The 19110-nt window shown below is 35.6% G+C and overlaps 1 protein-coding gene and 1 pseudogene across 5 annotated transcripts in view; both read right to left on the bottom strand.

Annotated features, from left to right (window-relative positions):
• SMCHD1 (structural maintenance of chromosomes flexible hinge domain containing 1) overlaps positions 1-19110 on the bottom strand; it is a 151134-nt gene that overhangs the window by 28415 nt on the left and 103609 nt on the right. For 4 of the 5 annotated variants that reach the window (XM_033178210.1, XM_033178208.1, XM_033178211.1 and 1 more), the window contains 7 exons: positions 14752-14839; positions 13255-13386; positions 11706-11858; positions 5758-5884; positions 5474-5593; positions 3970-4055; positions 3214-3336 (listed from right to left, as the gene is read on the bottom strand). In XM_033178210.1, coding sequence (XP_033034101.1) covers positions 3214-3336; positions 3970-4055; positions 5474-5593; positions 5758-5884; positions 11706-11858; positions 13255-13386; positions 14752-14839 — 829 coding nt within the window. The remainder of the gene's footprint in view (positions 1-3213; positions 3337-3969; positions 4056-5473; positions 5594-5757; positions 5885-11705; positions 11859-13254; positions 13387-14751; positions 14840-19110) is intronic. The other variant, XM_033178209.1, reaches the window with a different exon arrangement.
• LOC117064286 lies at positions 637-754 on the bottom strand (annotated as a pseudogene).

Raw genomic sequence — 19110 nt, 5'->3', positions numbered from 1 at the left:
GTCAAGCTGTTAAAAACTTAACTTGAATATATTAAACATTCTATTCTGCTATTAAATTAAAAAAATTTTTTTCTAAAGATTAAACTCCAGTAAAGTTGCAAATGAGCAAATATAAATATTAGGAATTTTTCCTTTTCAGACTGCTCAGGGATGAAATAATTAGAAATTTTATTTGCTAGTAATATATACTTTTTTCACATTTTAACACTCTATAAATGGGATCTGTCTTCTTGGTAAAATAATCATAAAGTACACTTAAATAATATACACATAAAACAATGCAGTTCAAAATTAAACATATAGTTAATATGCCTTTCCCTTCTAAGTAAATTCTTTACTCCAATATTATAGTATTCCTTTCAGAAAACAAATCTGAACATCACAAATAGGAATTGTTCCTTCTGCTACTCAGGAGGCTGAGGAAAGAGGATAACTTGAGCCCAGGAGGTAGAGGCTGCAGTGAGCTGAGATCATGCCACTGCACTACAGTCTGACAGAGCAAGAACCTGTCTCCAAAAAAAAAAAAAAGAATTGTTTCTTTTGTTTCTGTTTCTAGGAACAATGCTTTGGAGCTTAGAATAAATAAAAAATTACAAATCTTTGCTTCAGTCACAAGTATTCTTTTTCTTTCCCTCAGATCAGACAGGTAATGTGCCAACAGTGTAACAAGGTTCAACGGTGGCATATTTCACACATGTGCGTGAACACCCAATCATCAATAAGCATTCTTGTTCAAAGTCAAGTCCACCAAGATTGGACTACTGTGGCCAGTATCAAAGCCTAATTCATTGTGCTAGGATGGTGGTGTCTACCCTTTAATCTTACTTGATCTGGTAGCACAAATCCGCCCTAGCAATAAGCAATAAGAACATTGTGTGTCACTTTTAGAAACATCAGGCTGGACATGGTGACCCACGCCTGTATTACTAACACTTTGGGAGTTGAGGCAGGCAGATTGCTTGAGCCCAGGAGTTTGAGACCAGCTTGAGCAACATCACGAAACCCCATCTCCACTAAAAATACAAAAAATTAGGGGGACATGGTGGCATGAAACTGTAGTCCTAGCTACTGGGGTGCTGAGGTGGGAGGATGACCTGAGCTCAGGAAGTCCAGGCTGCAGTGAGCCGAGATGCATCACTGAACTCCAGCCTGGGCGACAGGAGTGAGATCGTGTCTCAAAAAAAGGCCGAAAAACAAAACACATCCTAATATCTATCCTTATATTCTAATTCTCTAGAAGTTAGTATGAACATGCAAAAAAACTAGTACATGTAAATGAAAACAATGTTCTAGCCAATGGAGAAAGAATTAGTAGAGGCAAATGAAATGTAAGAAAAAGAAATGGCTTACTTGTGACATTTAGATGTGTTTTGTAAAAGAAATACCATGATACTATCATAAAACCTATTTAGAAGGGCATGTTAATTATAACCATAATGTTTAACTGAACAAAAAAAACCCTTAAAACTGCTACTAAATCTTCCTCATTTAGAGATGGGATTTCAAGATATTAGGAATTGAGGAAGAAATGTGTAAAATATCAAAGTTACTTGAGGTATTCATGATGTTAAAAACAAATACATTTTGAAGTTTGGGGGGAAAAAGCCTCCCCTTGTTCCTACTATATTTCTACGATTATTTATTCCAGGGTTTTTTTTTATTTTTTTGAGACAGGGTCTTGCTCTGTCGCCCAGGCTGGAGTGCAGTGGCGTGATCTCGGCTCACTGCAACCTCTGCCTCCCAGATTCAAACAATTCTTCTGCCTCAGTCTACTGAGTAGCTGTGATTACAGGCACATGCCACCACACCTGGCTATTTTTTGTATTTATTAGATACGGGGTTTCACCAGGTTGGCCAGGCTGGTCTCAAACTCCTGATCGCAGATAATGCGCCCGTCTTGGCCTCCCAAAATGTTGGGATTACAGGTGCGAGCCACTGCGCCTGGACTATTCTATTTTATAATAAATGCCAGGAAGAGTATTTTTTAAGGAAGCAAGGGAAAAGACTAAGGATGACATGGAAGGATTGCAAAGTTTTCTCCTACTGGTTAGGGTAGGGTTTGTACTTCTGAGGGGACAAAAGAGAAACTATGTAAAATGAAATTGCAAAGATTTCCCCCAGATTTTCAAGACATGCAATGGGAAATATTTAAAAAGGAGACTTTAAAATACATTTCTCCTGCTAAAATTTATATGTTGGTAAAAATTTTACATATTGTGCAAGAATTTTGTACTGGATGGACTATTAAAATGTGGAAACCATATATTTATATGCTTACGATCAAAGAACTGCTTTTTTCTAAAAATTGGTTCTAAAAAATAACATTTTAAAACATTGTATATTAGCAACTTGTTTTCTAATGTATACATTTGTATTTAATTTAAATTTAAATTCAATTTTTCAATTTGCAAATCTGAGGTTTGAGTAATAATGTACATGGTTTTGGTCATAAACATTGCTACACATTACCCCCTATTTTCAGTGGACAGTGTATTTGTGAAGGCATATAAAATAAACTACCGCAGATTTTAGAGTCAGAGAGACCTTGAGTCACATCTAAGCTCTGCCTTTAACTATATTTTAACAAGTTATTTGAGCTCCCTGAATTTCAATTTCTTCATGTATAAATGAGAAATACTACAAATAATAGTTCATATGGTGGTTATAAAAGTAGAATATACATGCATAGGCAACAACCAAAGACTCCAGAGTCAGACTACCTGGGGTTTCACCCCTGGCTCTGCCACTTGCTAGCTGTGCAACTCTGAGCAAGTTACTTGACCTCGGTTTTAGCTGGGCACGGTGGCACACGCCTGTAGTCACAGCTACTTGGGGGGCTGAGGCAGGAGGATCGCTTGAGCCCAGCAGGTGGAGGGAGCACTGAGCCATAGTCTTACCACTGCACTCCAGCCTGGGTGACAGACTGTCTCCCCTTCCAAAAAAAGAGCTGCATGACATGAAAGCATCTCTAAGTAAACAATAAGCCCTGAACTAATACATCTTAACAACTCTGCCACAGCCCTCAATAGTAATATTACAGGTTTCAGTTTTAAGCTCTACCAAATCCCTACTGCAATAATGAGAGCAGGTACTTTATTGGAAAGAAGTAAATTACAAAGAACCTGACACTTTCTTGTCACTTTTAGCGGACCCATTTTAAACAAACAAGATAATAAAATGTACTGCCTCTCCAAAGGCTTAATAAACACAAACCTTTCCCAAAACATCCCCACTGCCTTTAGTATAGTTTGGAAGAGTACATGATCTTCTAGGTTTTTTCTTCAGTTCTTCCTGTTCTGATAGCTTTCTTTTCAGAAGCGCTTCAATGTGTGGCACCTATAATTTATAGAGAAAATTAACTACAAGACCAATTACTCTTGAACCAGGCAGCCCATAATGACAGTGGAGAAAAATTAACAATTTAGATAACTCAAGAATATAAAGTTGGTAAGCAGGCATTATTTAAAAAAAAAAAAAAAAGACAAACTATCAGAAAACACACAGACACAAAGAAAACACAATTTTAAAAACCATTATAGTAATATAAAGTTCCCACTTCACTGAATTTAAAAAAATCTTAGCGAAGATATACACTACCTATAATAGGACTTCTCTTTGAATCCGAGTTACACATACAAAAGAATATAAATTTTAAAAATCTAGATTGCTTTTTATTTTCTCTTATTTTGTTTACCACCACGTGTATTGGTTATGCACCCTTTTCAAAGCAGTACTTGAACTGATGTATTATTAACTGCATTTATTGGTGTCATTACATTACAAATACAAACTGCAATTTCTTTGAATAGAGCACTCTCATTTTGTTAGTCATTTTTAACGTCTAGTGACTAGACTATAATGCACACGTCCTTGTACCCTAAAACAATACTCATAAAATTCCTAATAAAAACTGCATATTGCAGAATGGACTTTAATAAAAAATCTTTCACGTATACTTGGAAACTGTACCTGTTGTGTTGTAGGAATGTCAATATTATGTATTTTTAGTTCATTTCGCAATTGGGCCTCTTTTAATCTTGCTTCTTCAACTTGACCTAAAATTAAAAACAAAATACTTGCATCAATTTCTGATAGCCCCCAAATCATAGTTTTTGAAAAACATTTTAAAATTCCTTTAGTTTTTTCCTTTTAATGTCTGTTGCTAAAATGAAAACTGATAGGTGACCATTTTAGAAATTCAAAATTAAACTATACATCTTAAGGCTCAATTCTGATACACAAAAATAAGAAAACAAAATTAATGCAACTAAAGGGAAATATGATATACTGCAAACTCCTACTAATCTTGGATAAGTGACTCAATTCACGAGTATACATAATTTATACATAATTGCACAAGGTTGTTCTCGAACAAAGAAAGACTTTATAAAAACAATTTTTAGTGCTACACAAATGACATATTATCTCATTACTAGATTTAGCTCCTATTATATTCTAAATATCCTTGATCTTGTACAGGCATACACGAAAATGAGTACTTTGAGGCAAGCAGTAAATATTTCTTGGTTAGCTTGATCAAAATAACTAACACAAAGTCAAAAACCTTAGCAAAAAAATATGACAAATGAAAAGAGAAGAGATGACAAGAGCACAACTCAGAAAATGTCTTGTCTTTCAATTATATGAAACATTATTAAGAATTGCAGCAAACGTAGGCTGGGTGTGGTGGCTCACACCTGTAATCCTAGCACTTTGGGGAGCCAAGGTGGGCGGATCACTTGAGGTAAGAAGTTCAAGACCAGCCTGGCCAACATGGTGAAATCCTGTCTCTACTAAAAATACAAAAATCAGCCAGAAGTGGTGGCGCGTGCCTGTAATCCTAGCAACTTGGGAGGCTGAGGCACGAGAATCACTTGAATCTGGGAGGTACAGAGTGCAGTGAGTAAGATCACACCACTGCACTCCAGTCTGGGTGACAGAATGAGACTGTGTCTCAAAAAACAAAAACAAAAAAAACTGCAGCAAATGTTCTGTGAAGTGACTCAAGAATAATTTACGTATTTCAGTATCAGTGTGTGCTGCCCCAGATACCTCCATAGTATGACAAACTGCAGATGTTTGAAGTAAAATACATACAGCTCATTAGTCAAATGAAAGATTACATTACACATCACTCCCTTGGTGATATTATCCAGTATCTTTTGCCAGAAGCCAGAGCTAAATATAAACATTATTATTATGTAGAAAGCCTTAAATTTTCCACAGGTCCACATTTCTAACAGAATGTGTCAATTTTTTATAAGTAAGCAGGATACAAATTTATTTAAAATAAGAAATACTTCATCTTAAGAATTCTCAATGACAGTATCAACCATCATTACCACCTTTCTGCAACATTCTGCATTTTACTTGTGGTTTAGGAAAGTGAAAGCATGTTTGTGTATCACGATTTCACCTCCTGCCTCATCATTCCCCAAAGCATAATTTTTGTCTTGAATACAAAATGACTTACATTTCATTTCATTAAGAAGCTGTTGGCTGGCTTCAAATAAACTTTTATACATAATAATAGACTGAGATAATTGGTCCTTTTCTTTTGTAAGTGCTGCCATTTGTTGCTGCTTCTTAACATCTAAGAAAAAAAATTGAGATAATTTAATGTAAAAACTGACTTTTCTAAAATATGTCATGATGTGATTAAATAGCTAATAAACACCATGTTAATGGAAAGCAAAGCAAGGTTATCTAAAGTATCACTAACAATGGAGTTTAACCATTTATTTCCTAGAAACTTACCATTGTAAAACATGAATGGTAGGATATATGGTTCTAAGGTTCTTGATAAAAGTGGTAGCCGGGGCTCAAATACAATAAAATATTCAGTACTGTCCCTTCCAGGACTACTTTCTGCCAGCACCAGACTCTGTACATATAAACAAACAACAGGGGAAAACAAGATTAAAAAGAAATCTTTCAACATAAAAATGTTACATAACTCATTATGCTCTGTTTTCAAGTAAGTGGTTAATTTTAAAGGCCAAAGGCATAGGCTGATCCTTAAGATTCCACTAAACCATCATCACCACCCACCACTACCCAAGACATAAAACATTTTACCTTCTGGTATTGGTTTGAAAGCCAAATGATCGTATCAATAAACAGCTTATGTGAAAATTATATATAATAAAAAATTTCAAGAAAAAGTTATTTCCTTCACATTTGAAATATTGATGGCTGCTTACAGTTTTGACCTGTAAAATCTTCTGGATTCTAACCTCTAAATTGAAAGCAGCATGAAACAGCTGATAGTGTGAAAGTTATAAAAACAATCACAAAGCCCAATGCTGAGTTTAAGTTACAGCTGTTACCATGGAAATAGACCCATCAAAGTCCCAGGTGACAGAACAAGAGATTTTGAAAAGCTCTAAAGATTTTTTAAATTGTGTTTTTCTCATTAATGGACAAAAAACCTTTTGATATACTTTAAGAACATAACATATAACTAGTAAATGACACCAATATATTTTTATCTGAAATGATTTTTTTCCACACAATTCTATAGGAAACAATGACAGCGGCTGTTTTTGTTTAGACTATAACAATACAATTTACAAAGAAGCAGTATTTTTAAAAAATCTAAATCAATATGACACTGTAGGTCAATCCATGAAATAAAATTATAAATAAATTATAGCTCACAGACTTTTTCCCAAAGAATATAGAATACAAGCCCACCATTAAACCAATTGCCAGTTTCTGAATGTGGTTTTCAACAGACTTACACAAATGCAAACACGTATTTAAAAAATACTGTTTGCATTTTAAAAATAAGTAACATATACTTTATACTTTAGGAACTTGATTTCAGCACTCGATTTGATCAATTCATGTGAATGTATAGATGCCAATTTAAAATTTATGCATAGTACATTATACTATACTACTCATTCATCGGGTGGTGAATATTTAGTACGTTTACAATTTTTAAACAATTATCTATAATATAGCAAAAATATATCTCCAAATGTTTCTCTGCAAATGTGTTTTCTGGGATGAATAATGAGAAGTGCAAGTTTATTTTAAAAGGTAAGTAGCAAATTTCCCTCATAAGAAGTTGTATCGGCCGGGCGCGGTGGCTCAAGCCTGTAATCCCAGCACTTTGGGAGGCCGAGATGGGCGGATCACGAGGTCAGGAGATCGAGACCATCCTGGCTAACACGGTGAAACCCCATCTCTACTAAAAATACAAAAACTAGCCGGGCGAGGTGGCGGGCGCCTGTAGTCCCAGCTACTCGGGAGGCTGAGGCAGGAGAATGGCGTAAACCCGGGAGGCGGAGCTTGCAGTGAGCTGAGATCTGGCCACTGCACTCCAGTCCGGGCGACAGAGCGAGACTCCGCCTCAAAAAAAAAAAGAAGTTGTATCAATTTATCCTCTCACCAGCAGTGTATGGGAGTGCCAAATTCCCCTTACGCTGGCCAACATTTAATATCAATCATATATTTTTTTCTAAAAAGGAGAATTAAAAAGCAACCAGTCATTATTATTTTAACTAATATCTCCCTGAGTGGTATTGAAATCATGCTTCTTATGTTTACACATTATTTATATTTTCTTTTCCATTAACTGCCTGCTCATATTCTTTGCCCATTTATTTTTCTACTGGTTTGTCTTTTTTTTAAATTGATTTGCAAGTAGTTCCTTAGGAGGTTTTAGAAATCTGTTCAATATATCAGTCCTCTAATTATATGTATCTAACACACAGTCATGCACCACATAACAACATTTCATTAACAAAGGAACACATGTACAATGGTGGTCCCAAAAGATTGTAATACTGCATTTTACTATACCTTTTCTATGTTTAGATACACAAATACTATTACATTAAAATTACCTACAGTGTTCAGTATAGTCATATACTGTACAGGTTTGTAGTCTAGGAGAAATAGGTTATGCTGCTGGACGTGGTGGCTCATGCCTACAATCCCAGCACTTTGGGAGGCTGAGGTGGGTAGATCGTCTGAGGTCAGAGTTTGAGACCAACCTGGCCAACGTGGTGAAACCCTGTCTCTACTGAAAATACAAAAATCAGCTGGGTGTGGTGGGCACGTGCCTGTAGTCCCAGCTACTCAGAAGGCTGAGGTGGGAGGATTGTTTGGACCCAGGAGGCGGAGGCTGCAGTGAGCCAAGAGTGCACCAATGCACTCCAGCCTGGGTGACAGTGACACTCTGTCTCAAAAAAAAAAAAAAAAAGGAAATAGGTTATGACATATAGCCTAGGTGTATAGTAGGCTATATCACCTAGGTTTAAGTATATGATATTTGCACAACAATGAAATCACCTGATGATATATTTCTTAGAACATATGCCCATCATTAAGTGATGACATGACTGCATATAGCAAAATTGGTATTTCTCCTCAATTTACTACCTTAAAGACTGTTTTTTCTAATACAGAATCAGATAATAAATCTGATCATCCAGTGTCAACAATTATCAACACATTGTCATTGTTTCTTTTAATTCTGTTTAAGATATGCTTACAGTACATAAAGTGTAACTTTTTTTTTTTTTTTGAGACAGGGTCTTGCTCTGTCACCCAAGCTGGAGTGCAGTAGCATAATCATGGCTCACTGGAGTCTCAACCTCCCAGGCTTAAGCTATCTTCCCACCTCAGCCACATGAGTAGCTGCGGCTATAGGCGTGTGTCACCATGCGTGGCTATTTTTTGTAGAGATGGGATTTTGCCATGTTGCCCAAGCTGGTCTTGAATTCCTGGGCTCCAGCAATCCTTCCACCTTGGCCTCCCAAAGTGTTAAGGTTATAGGCATGAGCTACTGTGCCTGGCAGAAAGTGTAACTTTTAATGTAGTTAAATATAATCTTTTCCTTTTTGTCTTGTTTAAAGAGGAATCTCCTATCTCAAAGTTTTACAGTTTTTAATCCCTGATGCATACCTACCAAGAAAAAAGGATAAACAGAATAACAGAAATGAAGAGAACTGAAGAGTCCCAAACTGGATCCAAGTATAAACGGAAATTTGGCATATGAGAAACAAACAAATGCATATCAGAATGAAACTTTAAGACACTGCCATCAGAAACGTCCAGCTCATGTAGGCAAATAATACAGTGAATCTGAATAGCACAATTAACAAACCTGAGCAACTACAAATTTAGATTGTAACTTTAAACAAAGCAATAACGTGGAACATTTACAAATACTGGTTGTGCTCTGGGCCAGTGTTTCCTAAACTTCCCTAATAAGAATCACCTGCTTAAGAATCACCTGCTTGTTAAAAATCAGGTTTTAGAGCCCTGCTCCAGACATACTAAATCAATATGTGAGGCAGGAGCCAAGAAGGACTTGAGTTTTCTATTTATTCAGTGAGATATCAGGGACCTCTAGTGGTAAGAGTACATTTACATGCATGATGTGAAGAGATTTTTATATACAGCTGCTGGGGAATAACCAAATCTCTGTCTGAATCTCAGGAATATATACAGCAGGCTTACCAATTTCAAATGACTACAAGGGGGCCAAGAAAACTGGACATAGCTAAATAGGAAAACAGGTAAAGTGGACTAGATGTCTTCTTCCAATACAAACCCACTCTGCATGTTAAGTATGTCTCTCCACTCCCCTTTGTTTTTCAATGTGGTTTTCATTACCTAATTTTTGTTAGAGCACAAGAAAATTTTACTTTATTCTCCACTATAATAAAAACAGAAGAACAAATGTGAATATAAGTGGTAAATATATACGTCCTCAATGTCAATAAATGAAAAGAAGTGGCATGGAAGTGGCTGACTGGAAACCAGATGTACTGAGAGGAGCAGTCACTGTTCAGGGTGAACACACAGTTGGCTAAGACAATCCTCACCCAGTGTTGCCAGATCTTTAGATTTTACCAAGTAAATTAGAAATGCAGAGTTTTATTTAAAAACTCCAGAACTTTAAATGTTGGATATTAATTAAAATGAAAATGCTGTATTGGTCAGCCACTGCCAGACCAACTGACAAGTCTTCAGGCGAGGTATAGCTTGCAGGCTTCTACTGTATAAGCCTAATTTTACTGAAACAATGTGATGTTGCAATGAGTTAGACACAGAAATGAACAACAACAAAAATACAAGAAAAGGTAACATTTCATATCTATTAGTACTGTTAGAATTACTGATAAAGATATCAAGAAAATTAATGGATTTGAAAAAGGGTCAATAAAGTCCAGATATATCAAAAATTAAAGAAATAAGGATATCAGAGATAGCACTGTGAATATGATCTGCCCCTCCAATATAAAGAAAGGAAAGTTCTGAAACCAAAACAAAAAAACACCTCGGGAAAAAGTACTTATATACCAAAGAGCACTAATATTTTTAAGAAAAAAATGGAAATTCAAAAAGAAATGGTCAGTAAACAATCTTAGAAAGATTAAAGCCAAAAAATGTTCAACCTTAGTAGTGACAAAAATAAATTTTTAATCAGCTATTTGGTTAGAATTTTTAAAACTGCTCACATATATAGTGTTGCTAATATGAGTAAGATGGACATATACTTCTGGCAGGAATATAAACTGAAGAGCAATTGGCAATAACTACCAAAAGGTTTAAAATATGCATATCCTATCTCTAACACATTCTGCTTCTAGTAATTTCTTAAAGAAATAATATATACAAAAAGATATATAGTCATCCCTCGGTATCTGTGGGGTACTAGTTCCAGGACTCCCAGAGATACTCAAATCCATGCACACTCACGTCCCTGATATAAAATGGTGTAGTATTTGCATACAGCCTATGCACATACTCCATATACTTTGAATCATCCCTAGATTACTAGTAATAACTAATAAAACGCTATGGAAATAGTTGTTGTATTGTGTATAGAATACTGACAAGAAAAATGTCTGTATGTATTCAGTACAGATGAAATTTTTTTCCCAATTATTTTTGAATCTACAGATGTGAAACCCACGGATATGGCGGGCTGACTGTACATAGAAGAAAGCTAATGGAAGCACTGTTGATAAAAACAAACTTTAGAAAATAAATTTCACTAAGGATTGATCAAATAAATGGTGGTCATTAATGTACAATGATGTAGGCTTACTTTTACTGAGAATATATTAGAGATGTTAAACCAGAAAAGATTGTTATAAAGGCACAATTCTATTAATGAAATTTTACACCCTCCGAACATGTATATAAATCATATACACACATGGTATGCAGGCAGCATTAGTGTATATGCCGAAACTCTGGAAGGTAATACGAAATTGCTAATCATCTATTATCTCTGACAGGTGACAATATCTTGATTATTTATGGAAGTTCTTGCATTGTGTATTTTTAAAATACAAATAAAATTATTTTCATTTTAGAAAAAAATGCGTAACAAATATAAGTTGTTTAATTAAAATTTACCTGGGCTACATTTTTTGTTTCTATCCACATAATGGCAGCTTTTCAATGAAACATAAAATATCACGTAGCGTCACTAAAGTTAAAAACAACTAGAATCAGAAAAAGCTGTCATCCCATAGGAAAAATGGGAGTCTTACTTATAAAGATCCTGGGTTCAATTTGTAATAGCAAAATCAGAAAATATTTCAGCTGACTTTCCAATTTAGTGCTATGATTAGAACATCTTCATAGCTATACAAAAAAAAAGGTGTCTTAATATGGTGGTTAAAAACATTAAATACAGAAATCCTATCTACCAAAAGATATAAAAAATTTACCACGATTTCAGCTGAACCATTCACAAAAGGGAATTCAAGTGTTCTAACTTTCCCGATAAAGAGTGGGGTATCAGTATCTTCCTCATTAGAGCCTTTAATGGTGGCTATTATAGTGCCAACCAAATCAATTCCAGTATGGTTGTTGTAGTCATCCTTAAAACAAAAAATGGAAAACAATCAGAGAAAATGATCAGAAGAGTAAACCCAGAGAAGAGCATGTACAAATCAGAAACAAGACATAGAGCCCCCAACATTAAATTATCTGTATCTTTCTTAATCTAAGCACAGAATTCAGTTCTAAGTTTGAGCGTTCCACAGGCAAGAAATAGTTCCAGAAACTATAAAAGAACAAGAGACTTCCACCTAATACAACAGTTTCTACCTTACTAAATTACAAAGACTCCCATTTTAAAATATCACCTTTTCATATACTTTTAGCACCTACTGATGTGAAAAGTGATTAATAAAAAGTTATTATAAACTTGTAGTGACTTTATTTTATTAACACCAGCAGCATCTGTATACATTTGAAAACCAATAGGCCTATATGTGTTTCACATCATGTTTGGTGCTTATATGAGATTCAAAGACCCTTGGAGTAATTCTATGGCACTGTGGACCCCAACAAGATGTTTTGGGAAAAGAAGAGATTTCTGGGGAAGAATAACCAATCATCTAAAACAGGAAAATAAACTGGAAGTAGGTAAGTATCCCACCAACCAAATTTTCCATACAGGTGCAGTCCCACTACTGTGTTTTACAGGTTTTTGTTAGTATTTTTGACAGCTGTGTTGCTGCTTACGCTTCATGAAATCAGCAGCCTTGGAGGAGCTCTGATTTTCTTTCTTAACTATGAGCAGTCATCAGAGCAGATCACTTCAAAAACAAAACAAAACAAAACAAAACTTATGTCCTTCTGTCCCCTCAGTGAACTAGACATTGAAGAGTCAATACAGTTCACACTCATTCGTGATATATACACGAAAAAGGTGAGTAAAGGTATGTATTAGGAAAGGTAGCAGCTGGGTGTGGTGGTTCACAGCTATAATCCCAGCACTTTGGAAGACTGAGGCAGGAGAATAACATGAGGTCGGGATTTCAAGACCAGCCTGGGCAACAAGGCAAAACCCCACAGAAAAAAATTTAAAACTAGCCAGGTGTGGTGCTGTGCAACTGTGGTCCCAGCTTCCCAGGAGGCTGAGGTGGGAGGATTGCTTGAGGCTGCAGTGTGCTATGATTGTGCCACGGCACTCTAGACTGGGTGACAGAACAAGACCCTGTCTCAAAAAAAAAAGGTAGGCAGATTGAGATTTCTGCATTTTGAGTCAGTTCTGCTTAGTATATCTGAATTCATTTTATGTATACTGTTATATATTCTCTATTTGTATTCAAATACAAAGGTATTTACAAATATTTATCTGCACAAGTTTTCTCTATAACCTTAATCGTCGGAGTAATTGACAGAATCCACAAAAATAATTTTGTACCCTTAAATCAAAGATAATTTTTCTTGTTACCCTTTGTAGTTTTGGAAGAAAATAAACATTACCGTGATACTAAGATGTAGATCTCTGACCAAGGTCCTACTGGCAACTGAGCGAACATTAGAAACAGCTGGTGTAGGTGGTTTAATTTTAGGTACTAACTTCACAGGTTGATTAGGCAGGACTTCAACTATAACCTTAAAAAATAAAAGAGACATTCTGATTAACAATATATTGATGCTTTAGTATTTAAGAGGAAGGGAAGACATAACAATGGCACATACTAAATAAAATTAAATGTTACCTTCTAAAACTTATTTCTATTAATCTTTTAAAAGTAATCAATTTGCTTTTAAAATTCAGCATAAAAGTTAGGTCAGGTTAATTTTTGGATGTTTACAGCCATCTCTAAGAACAAACTTAGAGGTATTAAAAAACATAGGTAATTAAAAAAATTAGTATATCAACAGTTGTTTGTTTGTTTTTTTGAGACAGAGTCTCACTGTGACACCCAGGCTGGACTGCAGTGGCCGTGATCTCTGCCCACTGCAACCTCTACCTCCAAGGTTCAAGCGATTCTCCTGCCTCAGCTTCCTGAACAGCTGGGACTACAGGAGTGCACCCACCATGCCCAGCTGATTTTTGTATTTTTAGCAGAGGCGGGGTTTCACCCTATTGGCCAGGCTGGTCTCGAACTCCTGACTTCAAGTGATCTGCCCGCCTCAGCCTCCCAAAGTGCTGGGATTATAGGCGTGAGCCACTGTAGCCAGCCTATACCAACAGGATTAAATGTAGATGATGTATATTTAAACTACCTTGAATATCACTATCCAGAATCCTAGTAACTGAAATACTATTTATTTTTAATTTCTAACTTTTATTATTTTAAAAATTTTATCTTAGATTCAGGGGGTGTATGTGCAAGTGTGTTACATGAGTATTATTGCAGGATGCTGAGGTTTGGGCTTCTAATGATCCCGTCACCGAAGTAGCAAACACAGTACCTAATAGGTATTTTTTCAACTCTTGCCCACCTCCCTCTCTCCCCCCTTTTGCAATCCCCAGCATTCACTGTTCCCATCTTTGTGTCCGTGTGTACCCAATGTTTAGCTCCCACTTGTAAGGGAGAACATGCAATACTTGGTTTTCGGTTTCTTAGTTAATTTACTTAGGATAATGGCCTCTATCCACATCCATGTTGCTGCAAAGGACATAATTTCGCTCTCTGTTATGGCTGTGTGAAATGTTACTAATATTTTCCATGCATGGTTGATATGAGCAACTTTATGACACTACACACTAAAATGCTGAGTCTTTGATATAAAGAGAAATGGAAATGTGACTCCTGTAACAGGTCAAATTATTGGACAAATTTAAACATTCTATACTAATTTTCCTGAAAATTGAATTATTTATATTTCACATCCAATAATCACTTTTAAACAAAATATTTCATTCATAAACTAAATGAGAAAACATGAAGCTATTTCATTTAATGCAGAACCAAGGGGAAAAAAAGAAAACATAAAGCTAACTGTGGTATATTAAAAAAGTAAGCAAACCTGTTCACTGTTGAGAATATTTGTTTTATCCATCATAAAACCAAACTGGATACAATATGTCCCCACTTTATTAGGAATTACTTTATCCCTAAATTTAAAAGAAAGTTAAGATTACTGACAAAGTTTGTATAGAGGGGGAAAGAATTCAAAGAGTCAACATTTCTGTTCTTTCCACAAAAATAAATGAGTAGGAAGAATAGAACTACTAACACTATATTGACCTTCATTCATTCAACAAATATTTCTTGCTAATTCCGAGGTTCCTCTTACCTGTACATTCTTTTACAAAACATCCAGAACAAAAGTGCTGGATATGGTAAAAATTGAAAGAACAGGAATATGAAGTTGAGAAAGCAGTAAATACATCACAAATGCTGATATGTCAAGTAAATTTTGCTTCATTTCTACTTTATAAATTTCTAAGCGACAGTTTTGTATTTCAAAATTATAGAACATCCTGCTGCTCTTCTATGTAACTTTATTTCCATTCAAGTACTATTTGAAATATTTATGTATACAAGGCATTTACTGTGAATCAATCATCAATAACGAACTCAGTGCCTAAGAAGAGGTACACTTATTAACCTATTTTGGTCACACTTTACCACAATGAAAACATGAATAATATTCTACAATATGTGCGACGTGGCTCATGATCCCTAGGGTAGCTTTTGCATGTCATTCATATTCTCAAAATACCGGCTCAATGCAGTACAAAGCACAGGTTTTGAATACGTACTTCAATTCAAATCCCAGCACTGTAACATCTATGCAACCTTGAAGAAAATTATTTAACCTTTCTCTATATTGTTTTCTCTGAGATGGTAATTCCTAAGAAAGTTATACTGAAAATTTAAACAAGGCTGGGTGCAGAGTGGCTCATGCCTGTAATCCCAGCAATTTGGGAGGCTGAGGCAGGCGGATCACTTGAGGTCAGGAGTTTGAGACCAGCCTGGCCAACATGGCGAAACCCCATCTCTACTATTAATACAAAAATGAGCCAGGCGTGGTGGTACATGCCTGTAGTCCCAGCTATTCAGGAGGCTGAGGCAGGAGAATCACTTGAACCCGGAAGGCAGAGGTTGCCGTGAGCTGACATCACGCCACTGCACTCCAGCTTGGGTGACAGAGTCAGACTCTATCTCCAAAAAGAAAGAAAACAGATTTCTGCTTCCAAATGGCAGGCCAACCCTTCATGATGAAAACAGTTGTACAAAAAAAAAATTGCTTGAAAATGTTCAAGAGTTAACAAGCTAAAGTAAAAAATAACTTAGTAGAATATAAAATAGAATGGAGGCCCTGGGAGATGAATTTCACATTTAAGGATGCTTTAGTCCTGGGAGTAAATTCTAGCAGCACAGGTAAACCTAAACCAGACCAGCTTGCAAAAGAAATGCAACTTGGCTTTTAATCATGTCAATCTCTGAAACTGAACTGAAGTGTATTGTAATAGATGGGTAGTGGCCCAGACAATGGACAGAAGCAAATGTAACATACTCTTATCCTACATATCCAATTATTTCTATAAATATTCATAAATAAAACGTCTAGTACAGTAATAACAGAATCACCAGATACATGAAGGACAGAACTAGAATGAAAACCAACAGAAACCAAGAGAAAATCACAACAGACCTAAAGGAACTCTAGGCAGACTTTAATACACAGATTAACTGAAAATGTCAAACAGAAATTGGCAACTGAAGGAGGGATTTAACAGAAAATTAGATGTCACTGAAGAGATAATTAGTTAACTGAAGATAGTTCAAAGTAATCATCTAGAAGGAAGAGAGGCAAAAGAATGGCAAAATTTTTTAAAACTGAAGACCACGAAATCAAAGCCCGTGAAAACCAAGCAGGATGTAAAAAAGAAATCCACACAGACATACAGTAAAACTGTTGGGCAGGGGAAGGGGTGGGGGCAGGGGAGAAAACCACCACAAAATAACCAAAGGAGGGAAAATACATTTTTTTTTTAAACAATAATGAGACTGACAACAGAATGATGAGAAGATAGTGAAGGATGGCGGTAAGAAATTGCTGACCTTGAATACCATATGCAGTAAAAATGTCCTTCAAGTATGAAGGTGGAATAAAGATATATTCAGGTAAAAATAACATATATACATCACCAACAGACATACTGAAGGAACTTCCTAAGATGGAAAACAATACCAGATGAAAGCCTTGAGTTAAAGATTAACATAAAGGATAAATGAATAAATCTAAATAAACACTGATTATAAGCGATAAAAATGATGCCTTGATAGGTTTAATATGCACAACAAAAAAGGCATGTAAATTGGGAGAAGGGAATGGAAGTAAATGTTCTAAGATCCATGCACTGCTCAAGAAGGTAAAAAAATACAAATTATTACTAGATACTGCTATGTCAAGTATACATGTTACAAATCTCTAAGGAAATCACTTGGAGAACAATGAAAGATGGTATAACTACCAGAAAATGATTATTAGAAACAATATATCAAAAAGAAAGAAAACAGGAAAGAGAAGGGAAAAAAGAGCTGGATCACACAGAAAACAAAACAGATCTAAAACCAAGTAAATTGGTATATGTAAGACCTAAACTTTCGATGAGAAGACAAAGATTATCAGGAAAAAAATCCAATAATGCAATTTACAAAAGATACACTTAAAAGAATATATGCAAACACTAACTCTCATGATTCCCAAAGTGGCTTTTGCATGTCATTCACAGAGAAAGTTGGTATACTGTTACCAAAGTAAACTTTAAGGCAAAAAACATTACTAGAGAAAAAGAATACTTCATAATAATAAAAGGTTTAATTTGCAAGAAAAATATAATAATTAAGTCTGTATGTACCTAATAACAAAGCCTCAAAATACGTATTTTTTCTATTATGTAAACTAAGAGAAAAAACAGACAAACCTTCATTCATACTTGGAGATTTACTACACTGCTAGGTAAAACAGACAAAAAAATATAAACGATATAGAACACTGTACCACAAATGCAAAAATCACATTATTATCTAGTATATTTGGAACATATGCAAAAACTGTATACCCAGCACAAAAACAAATAACAATTTCAAAGGATTGAAATCATACAGGGTAGACTAAATTTCACAATTCAGTAAACATCTGAATAAACCATGGGTCAAAGGATGAAATCACAATGAAAATTAGAAAATATTTTAATCCAAGGCTGGGCTCAGTGGCTCATGCCTGTAATCAGCACTTTGGGAAGCTGCAGTGGGAGGACCGCTTGAGACCAAGAGTTTGAGACCAACCTGAGCAACATAGTGAGGCCCTCATATCTACCAAATTAAAAAAAAAAAAAAACTTAGCTGGGTGTGGTGGTATACACATCTGCAGTCCCAGCTACTAAGGAGGCTAAGGTGGAAGGATTGCTTGAATTCAGGAGTTCAAGCCTGTAGTGAGTTATCATCACACCATGGCCCTCCAGCCAGAATGAAAGAGCGAGACTCTGGTTCGAAAAAAGAAAAAACAATTTTTGACCCAAATACTAATAAAAATAAAATATATAAAACTTGTGAATGCTATTAAAGCTATGCTTAGAAATGTACAGCTCTACATGCATATACACATATACATGTTGTGTGTGTGTGACCAAAATAAATGAGCTAAAAAACCTTCTCAAGCAGTTTTAATAAAAGAACAAATGAAATGCAAACGAATTAAATGAAATTAAATAATAAAACATATAAAATATATTTTAAAAGCCCAAAGTTTGTTCTTTAAAAGATCTAAAAAATTGAAATCTCTTACTAAGATTAATCAAGCCACAAAGAGAGTACAAATAGTGTCAAGAATGAGAGATCATCACAGATCTCACAGAAAATAAACAGAACAGTAAGAAGAACAAATTTGACAATTTAGATAAAATTGACCGTCTGATAGCCAGGCGTGGTGGTGCACGCCTGTAGTTCCAGCTACTTGGGAGGCTGAGGCAGAAGAATCACTTGAACAGGAGGTGGAGGTTGCAGTGAGCTGAGATCATGCCACTGCACTCCAGCCTGGGAACAGAGCGAGACTCAGAAATGAACAGTTTGATAAAAGAAAAACTCTAAAGCAAACATCACACTTAGTGGTGGAATGATGAAATGTTCCCTTTGAGATTCAAAACCAGATTAGGATGATCACTCTCATCATGTCTATTTAACATTTTGCTGTAAATCCAAGATGCTGTGGTATGATAAGAAAAAGAAAACACACGGCCGGACGCGGTGGTTCACGCCTGTAATCCCAGCGCTTTGGGAGGCCAAAGCGGGTGGATCACAATGTCAGGAGATCGAGACCATCCTAGCTAACATGGTGAAACCCTGTCTCTACTAAAAATACAAAAAATTAGCT

This window comes from Trachypithecus francoisi, unplaced genomic scaffold, assembly GCF_009764315.1.
Source record: "Trachypithecus francoisi isolate TF-2019V2 unplaced genomic scaffold, Tfra_2.0 Lachesis_group19, whole genome shotgun sequence".
In the NCBI taxonomy this organism is placed as follows: domain Eukaryota; kingdom Metazoa; phylum Chordata; class Mammalia; order Primates; family Cercopithecidae; genus Trachypithecus; species Trachypithecus francoisi.
The sequence above is the reverse complement of the archived record's forward strand: the minus strand, read 5'-3'. Positions and strand labels throughout refer to the sequence as shown.